Source organism: Schistocerca gregaria, chromosome 2 (genome assembly GCF_023897955.1).
Source record: "Schistocerca gregaria isolate iqSchGreg1 chromosome 2, iqSchGreg1.2, whole genome shotgun sequence".
Lineage (NCBI taxonomy): Eukaryota > Metazoa > Arthropoda > Insecta > Orthoptera > Acrididae > Schistocerca > Schistocerca gregaria.
In genome coordinates this window covers 275,930,681-275,942,834 of record NC_064921.1, presented here as the reverse complement: position 1 = coordinate 275,942,834, position 12,154 = coordinate 275,930,681, and the positions used below count along the sequence as shown (strand labels likewise).

Genomic DNA, 12,154 nt, shown 5'->3' with positions numbered 1-12,154 from the left:
AAGGCCAGATGACCAGCTGATGTTACGTATCAGCTATAAGCATTTTTATGTTCCACTCAAAATGAATATTTGAAGTAGACAAGGAATTTCTGACTGTCAGTTAACAAAACAATGACAATTTTCAAATTTGGCACACACCAGAGTTTAAGAAAACAAAATTCATTTCTACCTTTTGAAGACATGAAAAATTCTACCATCAGGAGTTTGGAATCTTTTGTTTCCAGTCTACTATTTTTGTTAAGTCTGGACCACTGGCAGTGTTGTTACATCATGGACCAATACTGGCAACAATTGCTGTTAGGTGTGTAGGAAATACAAAGGAGTATGTCAGTACCTTGTTGCAAATGCCAGAGGACAGAGAAGCAGACTGACTACAGTTTTTGTAACGGTGAATTGAAGTAACTGTACAAAATCTGACATAAAATTAACCGTGAAATGCACAGTGCTTTGGAAAAACAAGTATTATCACCAAGATCATCTAGATATTCGCTACATCAATAGAAATAATTTTGTGGGTTGTAATACACAGTCAAAATCATTACTTGACAGTTAAACAACTGTTGCTGAGATTTCTCAATACACCCGATTTATTTGCTTCATCAAATTCACAATCAAAGTACCTTGTTGCAACTTTGTCTTGACCTTGGTCACTGGTACAGAGAAGTCTGCACCACAAACATCAGTCCAGAAAACACAAAGAAAACGTGGGAGCTTTGGTGGCAACAGTTTGATATAACCTTTCATGGTCCAAAGTTAGTTTTAATAATCTGTCATGAACAGCAAACGGTGTCAGTTTGGCACTCAAAATAAGTTCCTTTTTTTCTTTTCACATATTGGTTACCTGATACCATTGACTGTACAAAGCAAACACATTGTCAACAGGAAAAATCATTTTATTTTGCAGACAATTCAGTGTTAATTTTTGTTAGGTTCAGTGTAATCTTTCACCTTTATGTATTTATTTGCCTGTTTCGGTGTTCCTTTTTTGTAGCTTACTTCTCAATTACCATGCCTTCTTTATTTTCGTCTGATAGAATTATTTTTCAAACAGTGGAACTCCAGGATGGAGTAATGACAGTATTGTGAAAAGGATAGATAGCTGCTCACTGTATGGAGATAACGAATCTGACAGGCACAAAAAAAAAAGACTGCGAACATGTGAGCTTTCAGCCAAAGGCCTTCTAAAGTAGACAGCACACAAATATTCATGCAAGCACAACTCACACATTCATGACCACTGTGTCTTGCTGCTCAAGTTGGAACATTATATCAATAAAATTGTATTTATTGTCATCTACACATAATATATACACTGCTGGAAAAGGAAAATTAGTACAACTGGGAAGATGATGTCAGTTGTGATCCGATGATGCCATATGCCACTTGGGGATATTAGATGTACTGATAATGGTTTCAGCAGACAGTTTAGTGGCATAGCTACCAGAGTACTATCTGTGTATTCCCTTTCATAGGGAATTCTCACAGCCAGAAGCCTCAGTGTGGTGCTAACATATGAAACATCCAGGCGGTGAAGATGCATTTATGCTTCTTAGAGCTGACTGAGATTTTGAAAGTGGTCAAATTGTCACCCTCTGGGTGGTGGGATGGTCGTTTCAGAAAATTGCCACACAAATTGGATGTGCCGCATCAGTTTTGCAATGATGCTGGTGTCAGTGGTCCCAAGAACATTCTCACACCCATAGATGAGGTTCTTGACATTCGTATAGCACAGATGCCCACCAGAATTGTCATATTTTAAGAGCAGCATGGCAGAGTGTACAGCTACCATAGCACAGATAAGACGTGTCAACAGGAACTATTGCAAACCGGCTATTAGCAGAGTGTCTACAGGCACAGACACTTCTAGCCTGTCTTCCACTTACGCTGCAGTATTGACATGCGCAGTTTCTCGTGCCATCAGATGATCATGTGGAAGATGAAATGGCACACTTTGGTCTTCAGTGATGAAAGCAGTATCTGCCTCCACGCAAGTGATGGTTGTTCATGTGTACAACATGGACCTGGTGTGCACTGTCTCATAGAGTGCATTCGCCTAAGAGACACTGGCCCCACCCCAGGCGTTAAGGCCTGGGATGTAAAAAGCTACAACTCTTGTTCTCGTTTGGTGTTTCTGGAGGGGCACTAACCAGTGCATGGTATGTGCAGAAAGTTCTTATGCCATTCTTGCAACAGCCAGGTGATGTGTTGCTTCAACAGGATAATGCTCACTCACATACTGTCCATGACACTCACTGCCCTCTGCAAGATGTGCAGCAACTTCCGTGGTCAGCACAATCTGTGGACTCATCTTCAATTGAAAACATGTGGGATATGATGAGATGAGAAGTGACTCCTGCAACTCATCAACCAAGTCTTACTAAGTGAACAGGTCTAACAGGTGTGGCATAATGTATCCCAAGACAGTATTTGCCCTTCGTGTGATTGACTTGATGCAGAATCAGTGCCTGCATGGTCAGCCATAGAGGGCACACCGCATAATGATAAAGGTGTTTCAGTGTGTGTCAGTCAATATCTAACACATTAGAACAGCTTGTGCTATTGATCCACAAATGTAATCATTCCATGTTTTGTTGTAACAAAGAATCTTGTGTGAACTGGAAACCTCTAAAAGGGTGTACTAATTTTAGTTCCAGCAGTGAAAGTACACAAACGAAAGAAAAGAAACTTTTTTGCTAAATATCTTAAATCAAACCATTTAGACACTTCAATGCAACTCAAGTGTTTCCCTCACCTCTGTCTGAAGCAATTTCCTTCCTCTTCATGTTTTTCAGACTTTGCTGGTTACATCACCAAAGATTCCTTTTTCGCATAACAGTGAAATTTTCAAACATTTTTTTTTAAAATTGGAACGGAAATAGTAGTTTTATCCACTGGTAACAAATTTCCATATGCTTTAGACGACAGACAACAAAGTAGTTGTGTCAGTCTCTTGGACAATATTAGGTGATGACCAATGAGGATGGTGCTTCTTCGCAGCTGGTTCCAAAAGGTAATGGAAGACTTAGGATCCTGTGTGGATATGGCAGAGGGAAGAGTATGCGATTTTGGGTGGCAAGGAAGATATGCTCTAGGAAGCTCATAAATAGGTTGGCTTATGAGGGCACACATGGTCATGCTAAAACAGATTTGTTTGTATAGTTTCCCCTCCAAGGAGAAGTAGCTATGCTTAAGCATCCACATTGTTTGGTATATAAGGGATTAAGCTGAGGCTTTGAAGTCGTTAGGATGCTGCAACTCATCCGTAGATCCCACAATTCTCTTAACCTCAATCTTACTTTGTTTGCCTCACACCACCTCCATTTTTCCCTCCCGCATTCACACCTGATCTTCAGCTTTGTTCTATTCCCTCAACATCATTGTGTGCCTACTGCCTCTCCTTCTTAACTTTTAGCTACACTTCTCCAACACTCCCAACTCCCCACCTCCTTTCTTTCTTTACCCACTCTACCCAAGCAACCCTTCATCCTAGGTGATCTGCAGTTCCTGGTGACAAAAACCATTGCCTTATTTCTATGTCCAAAAAGTCGATGAAATGTTATCAGATTTAGGAGAACATAAATTTCATAGTTGATTTTTGGGATATGATGGTGGTGGTGGTGGTGGTGGTGGTGGTGGTGGTGGTGGTGGTGGTGGTGGTGAGGGTGGTGAAAATGACGTCAGTTATTACAACTTTCCTTCCTTTTTTGAAATTGAATTTGAAGCTTAGATCTCTGCAAAATATGTTCCATTGTACCTTTCAAAGGCTGTACATTATTTGCATGGTAAACTACTAATTATTATTATGTTTAACATAAATTTTTCCTCTATCCATGCCAATGATTAGATAAATAGTGGTAAAATGTGTCTGGTATTCAGTGCTGTTTAATATTGCAACATAACAGAGTTAGAAAGTATTACTGATATTTTTGTTTATAAGAACTGTTCTGAGGAAAGCTATTCATTTCATATTTTGCATTTATTAATTGTAAAGTATGAGCAAATTTAACTCTCAAGTTATTTTATTTGTTGTGCAGGCCTGAATCTGATGTGCGAGCCATTGTTGTGACAGATGGTGAACGTATACTTGGCCTGGGTGATCTTGGTGCCTGTGGCATGGGAATACCTGTTGGAAAACTTGCACTGTACACTGCTCTTGCTGGAATCAAGCCTCACCAATGTCTGCCCATAACAATTGATGTAGGAACAAACAATCAGGTAAATTACTATGTTGTATAACACTGATGAATAGAGTATTTAATTTTGTTGTTTAAGTAAGGGTGCTGTTTTATTGCACTGTTTGTTGCAAAAGATTTATTGATTGATAGTGAGTTCTTGGCAGTTATGTGAAGAAATTTATAACTTGAGCTAAATTTTTTGTTACTCAGCAATTGCTCGATGACCACCTCTACATTGGCCTGAGGCATAAAAGAGTGACTGGCGAACGATATGATGCCCTCATTGATGAATTCATGCATGCTGTTGTGAGGCGCTATGGCCAGAATGTACTCATACAGTTTGAAGACTTCGGAAATCACAATGCTTTCCGTTTCTTGGATAAGTACCGTAATAAGTACTGTACGTTCAATGATGACATTCAGGGCACGGCAAGTGTAGCAGTTGCAGGTTTACTGGCATCTCGCCGTCTCACCAATACAAGACTCTCGGATAATACAATTCTCTTCTTAGGGGCTGGAGAGGTATGATATAAACTGTTTTTATAATGAAATTTGTTATAATATGAACAATGTAAATCATATCCATATAATATATTCATATCCATTACGTATAGGTGTATTACCTACAGCTGTAGTAAATTCTTACTCCTGTATTTCAGTTCCCCATTCTATATTCATGTGTTAAGGAAATTGATGTCATTTATGCATAGAGAGGTTCAAATCACTGTCCACCAATCTTGATTTATGTTCTCTGTGGTTTGTGATAAATTAGTTCTGGTAAGATTAGCATTTGGTAAGCCTGTGAAACGTTAGAGTTTTGATCGGGCACACAGTTTTAATCTGCAGGGATGTTTAAAGATTTACTGTAGACTGGCATTTAGTGCCCCACAATCTTGTACACCCGAAAAGCATCATTAATTAAACTTTGACCTCAGTGTGACAGTAGTGCCTCAGTGGTTATAAAACTGGCCTTGCATTTAGAAAAACAGCATTTCAGATCTGCACCTGGTTGTCATTTTTTGTTTTCCTAAATTGAATAAAGCAAATACTGGGATAGCTTCTCTGAAAAGTCTGATTTCTGTGTCCATTACAAGCTAGTGCTGAATATCTATAGGCTTTGTGGTAAATGAGACCACAAATCTTAATGTTCTTTCTTTCATGGCCAAATTTGTTTCCACTATTCTTCCATGCACTCCATAATCTTTTTTTTATTTTTTTAACTCTCCACTTCAGGCCACTTCGTGTCCACATAACAACTACATTTTACATCCTCCGGAAACCGCATACTGTAGTCAAACTTTCGTCTCCTCCAATTTTTACCTTCCGTACTTCCCTTCATTTTCAAATGGTCTATCCCTTGATGCCTCAGGATATTTTCAATCAACTGGACTGTTCTTTTAGCCAAGTTGTTAGTTATCCAACTTACTTTTATACTCTTTTTTCCTGTAGAATTAAATTATAAAAGGAACTCTTCACTTCTTGTCTATACTGTTTGTCTGTGTTTCACTTCTGTACCAGACTAACCTCTAAACAAATACTCTGTTCACATTCCGTATCTTCTATGCTTCTGCATTCGTGAGTTATTTTGCTTCCCAAATAGCAAAACTCACCTGCTACTTTGTCCCATTTCCTAATTTTAATGCTTCAGCAATCTTCTCATTTAATTTGAGTAAGTTCCATTACCCTTGTTTTACTTTTTGAGTTTGTATTTTATGATCTCTTTCCAAGACCTATCCATTCTGTCTTCTAATCTTCCAAGTCCTTTGTTGATCTGACAGAATTATAATGCCATTGGCAGACCTCATAATTTTGATTTCTTCTTTGTACACTGTAACTCCTTTTACAGGTTTCTCTCTCTCTCTCTCTCTCTCTTTTTTTCCCAACTGCTACTTCTATTTCATGCCCTTAGGCACTTCTAACTGCAGTCAGTTTTCTGTATAAGTTGTAGGTAATGTTTTTATCCCTGTTACCCCCTGAATTTCAGAGAGTGTATTCCAGTCAACATTATCAAGGTGCTACAAACAGAGGTCTACCATTCTTAGTATATTCTATTAGATTAGTTGTGGGGTCAGTATTGCAATGGATGTTCCTGCATTTCTTCGGAACTCAAATTGATCTTTCCCAAGGTTGTATTCTACCAGACTTTCTATTTTTCTGTTATAATTTGCGTTAGTAACTTGCAATTGTGGCTTATTCAGCTGATGGTCTGATAATACTGATACCTGTCACTGGCTACATCCTATGGAATTGGGGGTTATTGCCTCTTGAAGTGTGGGTGTATTTGCTTGCCTCAGATTTTGTACTTCCAGGTGGAGCAGTTTTCTTGTGGTTGGTTCTCCATTGGCTCTCAATAATTCTAATGGAATATAGTCTACTACAGGTGACTTGTTGCACCTAAGGTCTTTCAGTGCTTTGTAAAATTATTATTGCATTATAATATCTCTCATCTTGTCATCATCTACTTCCTCTTCCCTTTCCACAATACTATCTTTGTTTGTTTCATTTGTATAGAACTCGTGTATATTCATTCTGCCTTTAAGACTTTCTTCTTTACTGAATACTGGCTTGACATCTGAGCTCTCTTTTCTCAAAAGGTTCCTTCAGTTTTCTTGTAGGTAGAAAGTATCTATTTCTCCCATCATTTAAGACAGTCTCTTGGGACACTGCTTCATAGTGAAAGAGCACCCCTTGCAAACTGCATGCACTTGGCCAGTGTAGTATGATCTGTTACACTAAAACCCAGCTGCAAGACTGTCCAAATGTGAGGTGTTGGTCCACGTCTCCCTTTCTTGGACCATCTGTCCATGGGTAGGCAAATCAGCTGGAATAGTGTGGTCCACAGCTTTGTATTTTTTCTGCAGGCATTCCTGCTTTGTCATATTGCACTTCCTGTCAGTCTCAGTTTTTAAGCATTTGTGCTCCCTTTTGTGTGCTTTTTTTTGTTGCATCTTTATTCTTTTAGAAGTTTTGTAAAAACATATACACCATTATTTTTTATGAAGTGTATTCCTGCAGAATTTTACAGTTGTATATACTGTGAGAGGTAGTGCTAGTGCTCAAAAAGATAAATCTGGTATTTATTTTTAATTTGTGTGTGAAATTTAACATACAATTTGAGAACATCTTAGAGTTGCGGGTTACAGTGTATATTCTGACCGGTATGCATAATTTTTGATTGCCACTGTATAGAAATACTGTGTAAGTGACATTTCTCTTGCAGGCAGCAATTGGCATTGCAGACCTTTGTGTTCAAGCAATGCAGACAGAGGGAACCACTCTCCAAGAAGCAAGAGATAAGATCTGGATGGTTGACATTGATGGTTTGCTAGCCAAAAACAGACCTGAGGGCAAACTGGATGGTCACAAGGCATATTATGCTAAAGACCATGCAGCTACAAAGAGTCTTGCTGCTGTTGTGAAGGAGATCAAACCTTCAATACTAATTGGTAATCCTTCCTTCCTTCAAACATACTGCCTAAGTGGATTTTTTTGGTATATTTATTCTGTCTCGAGCTGCTTGTCATGTTACTGCTTTGGGTGCACATAATGTATCCACTTTCATGTTAAATGATAAACAGATTGATGCCTGGAAAAATTTTAAATGTTGAAAATGATGTGGTTGATGTTTGTATTTCAGTCAATGCCTATTTATTTCTGCTGCTATTACAAGCATTTTCCCAAAATAAGGTCAGCAAAGTGCAAAGACTTTGAGCCTTAGATTAGTAAATGAGGGACAATTTATTATAACTATTCATGTGTTTTCAATACATCTGACTGTGTGAAACCAACTGATTAAGACCCATAAGACTGCTTTGTGTGTTTTACTTGTTGAGTACTCAGCAAAGAGTGGTTGTGGCACTTTACATTGTACCTATTTATTAAAGACGTGCACAGTAAGGTAGCCACAAAAAAAAAAAAACAAAAAAAAAAAAACAGCAATTTTATAGTCGGTAACAATGTGTAAGATAGGAATTGTGATCAGTAATTTCAAGCATTTGATGATACATTGATCACCTAATAACAGTGTATTCTTAAAATCACCGTGATAGGTTATACAGTATAACCCTGCTTTTACATTCCCAGAATTAACGTTTGTCCGCCATTTGTGAAATTTTTTATTGGTCTTGTTGTATTTCCTATGCCCGCAATGTTAATTTTCACCCAATTTTGCATCAACATATTTATAATTTTCCCTCAATTTACACATCACGAAAAATGTTTGTGGGGAAAAAATGACACAGACATGACGTTGGCCATCCAGTAGTGTTTACAAATATTATGCCTTAAGTTTGTTGACACCAGGTCACTCTACTCAGCGGATTTGAACCAGTAAACATGTAAAAGTTGGAATGGTTTGTGCCGTATCTCCCGCCACTGCCAAGCTCTACTTTGCGTGGTGGCTGATGGGAGTAACTAGGTTTGTTCGAACGAAGATATCATGACCAATCACAACCATTTCCAAACTGTGTCTACTGTTCAAACGCAATTTGGTGTTTGTTGTGATCATTGTGACACCTTTGTCAAACCATATTTAGCATGTTTCGGCGTACAGCCACTTGGAGCACTAGTTGACTCGTCATTAACTTTTCATTGCTCAAATATTTTTAGTTTAAGCACAGCGCCAGTTACGATTTTATTCATGCTGAGCAAAAGTATTTCGAGAATCTATTCTCAAGTGGAGTATTTACGTATGTAATTTTTGTGATGTTACACAAACAATGTGAGTGACTGTTTGTTTGTTTGTGTGTGTGTGTGTGTGTGTGTGTGTGTGTGTGTGTGTGTGTGTGTGTGTCACTGGAGTATCCTGCACCTTTTTTTTCATATCACATAGGATTACTGCATTGTTACAGTGGCCAAAAATGACCTTTTCTTGAAAGAGAGGCCCGTTCTGCATATTCAGTACCGTAAGTAACGGTCATTTCATAAGGTCAAATGACTCTTCTTCTTTGGATCATCTTCTGTTTTTCAATCCCCATAACTTTTTTTGTAGATGTCTTCTTTGCATTCATTTAATGGTAAAAAGTATGATCAAACCTGCTAACCACCAGTACATCCATGTAAACAGTTGCAGTCCATTTCATACCAAGAGGTCTTTTCCACACAGCCAAGCCACCAGATGTTGTTTCATCTGTAATTTACTCTCTCTCTCCAAGTATGCCAAGGGTCTCACGGGGGCTTTCACAGACTGAAATTATCCTCACAACCTTGTCCAGAAATAGATCTCCCTAGCACCTCTCACATACCTACTGTCTGGTCACAAAGGAGCACTCCTCTCATGACTCAGTAACACCCAGAACTGGAGGAACTGAATCACATTCTCTGCTAAGGTTAGAACTACATCTCATCAAACCATGATATGAGGAATATCTTCCCCATTCTCCTTCCCATCCTAAAGTGCTATCTGCAGCACAGCAAACCTGCACAATATTCTTGTCCATCCCTACTCCACAAGTGTTCCAAAGCCCTTGCCTCTTGGCTCATATCCCTGCAGGAGACACAGATGTAAGACTTGCCTTATACATCCTTCCACTACCAGCTACTCCAGTCCTGTCATGGGTATATCTTACTCCACCAAAGGCCGAGCTAACTGTGAAAGCAAGAATATGATCTACAAACTAAGCTGAACTACTGTGCCACTTTCTAGCTTCCCAAACTAACAAGCTTCCCAAACAGTGACCAAGAGACAGCTGGATCACACAGTTGCTAAACATGCTGCCCAGCATGATGTGCTTCACTTAAATTACTGCTTCACAGCCTGTGGCATCTGGATTTTGCCTGTAGTCAACAGCTTTTCTGGACTGTGCTACTGGGAACTCTCCTTACAACATATTCTTTGTCCCTGTAACTCCACCACCCACCACCTCCTTCACTAGTCCCTGTCCTCCACCAACTTCTCTGCTCCCATTCCATCACTTAAGATGCCTTCTATCCCACCAATAAACCTCTCCCTCTCCCTCTCCCTCTCCCTCTCCCTCTCCCTCTCCCTCTCCCTCTCCCTCTCCCTCTCCCTCTCCCTCTCCCTCTCCCTCTCCCTCTCCCTCTCCCTCTCCCTCTCCCTCTCCCTCTCCCTCTCCCTCTCCCTCTCCCTCTCCCTCTCCCTCTCCCTCTCCCTCTCCCTCTCCCTCTCCCTCTCCCTCTCCCTCTCCCTCTCCCTCTCCCTCTCCCTCTCCCTCTCCCTCTCCCTCTCCCTCTCCCTCTCCCTCTCCCTCTCCCTCTCCCCACATAAACCCATTATTGAGTACTGCTGGAGTGTTTTTTATCCCCATCAGGTCAGATTAAAGGTAGGCATTGAAGCACTTCAGAGGTGGGCTGCTAGATTCATTTTCAGTATGTTCGATCAAAACACTAGTATTACGGAGATACTTCGTGAACTCAAGTGGGAATCTCTGAAGGGAAGATGACATTCTTTTTGCAGAACACTATTGAGAAATTTTAGAGAACCAGGATTTGAAGCTACTTGCAGAATGTCGTACTGCCGGCAACATACATTTCACCTAAAGACGGAGAAGAGAAGAGAAATTGGGGTTTGTGCAGAGGCATACATATTGTCATTCCCTTGCTATGTTTGCAAGTGGAACAGGAAGGGATAGGACTAGTACTGTCACAAGACACCTTCTGCCATTCATGATTGTGGCTTGTGGAATTTGTGTGGATGCGGAACTGATTGTTTTTCTGATGTCAGAAGGTGTGGAAGTTGAATGTGCACCAGAGCGTATGGACCTGGATACCCAGTAGGGGTCTCTGTGCTCCGGCGTGCGCATGTGCAGCGAGACCCACCATGCAAGTGTGCCACTCTCCATACCGCGTGAAGTTCGCGGCCAATCACGTTTCTTGAAATCATGTATTTAGGCTGCAGTGCGGTGCTACCCCCGCCAATCTGGTACTTCTCGTAGTTCGCATGTACATCTCGGTCATACTGCGTTCCCGTTCAGCGTGTTGAGATACCTACTGTTGTTGTTTAGAGTGTTCCTGCATTGTTGTTGTCTTGCCAAGTTTATCAATTCTTGCTTGGATGCCTTGTGGTTGTGTCCTATTCTGTAATAGCTTTTGTCATTCCGTACTTGTTCGTCTCTCCTGTCCGCCCGTTGTTAGGGATACCTCTACAGGCTCCCGCCGCATAGCAGCTTTGTGTCTCCATTCTCTACCATGCACCGCTCGCCAGTCACTCGCGACTATAACTGTTTTCCTTGTGAAAAGGGGGGATGGGGGGTGGAGAGAGAGAGAGAGAGAGTGGGGTCCTGGGTTCGATTTCCATTGGGGTCAGGGATCTTCACCTGCCTCGAGATGACTGGGTGTTTGTGCTGTCCTCAGAATTTCATCATAATTCATTAAAGTGGCTAGATTGAACTGAGCAGAGGTTGTGAATTTCTATGGGCGCTGATAACCATGCAGTTGAGCGCCCCATAAACCAAACATCATCATCCTCTAAAAGCAGAAAATGGAAACACCTCTGTGAACACCCTCAGTTGCTCTGGCATCTGGAAAAGGATTTTTGCAAAGAAGAAGGAAAAAATCCAAATTTCATAAATACATAATTTCTTGTCAGTGACAGATACAAATTCACCCAAGGTAAACACACCTTGCTGGAAGCAGCTCCTTCTTTTCCATAAAGAAAACAGTGGTTCTTCCAGAATAATGTAAATGAAAATTATGGTTTGATGAAAACTGCCTTGGCTTTCTTTCATCATCCCATTTTCTTCGCTGTGTAACTATAGACTATGTGTTGAGAACAACCTTTGTAATCAGCTTTTTTGTTTCAGGTGCATCAGCTGCTGGAGGAGCCTTCACACCAGAAATTTTGAAGGATATGGCATCTTTCAATGAGAGACCTGTTATATTTGCTTTGAGCAATCCAACAAGTAAAGCTGAGTGCACTGCTGAACAAGCATATACAAACACAGAGGTGAGCAATTCTGCAACTGTAAATAACTGAGAATAACATACATAAACAAGAGAAAGGATCCATTAGTATTTGGTTG

At 40.3% G+C, this 12,154-nt stretch overlaps 1 protein-coding gene across 4 annotated transcripts in view; it reads left to right on the top strand.

Moving 5' to 3' along the window:
* Window positions 1-12,154, top strand: part of LOC126336867 (NADP-dependent malic enzyme) — a 62,719-nt gene that overhangs the window by 24,181 nt on the left and 26,384 nt on the right. For all 4 annotated transcript variants that reach the window (XM_050000969.1, XM_050000971.1, XM_050000970.1 and 1 more), the window contains exons 5-8: window positions 4,035-4,215; window positions 4,386-4,697; window positions 7,396-7,621; window positions 11,936-12,078. In XM_050000969.1, coding sequence (XP_049856926.1) covers window positions 4,035-4,215; window positions 4,386-4,697; window positions 7,396-7,621; window positions 11,936-12,078 — 862 coding nt within the window. The remainder of the gene's footprint in view (window positions 1-4,034; window positions 4,216-4,385; window positions 4,698-7,395; window positions 7,622-11,935; window positions 12,079-12,154) is intronic.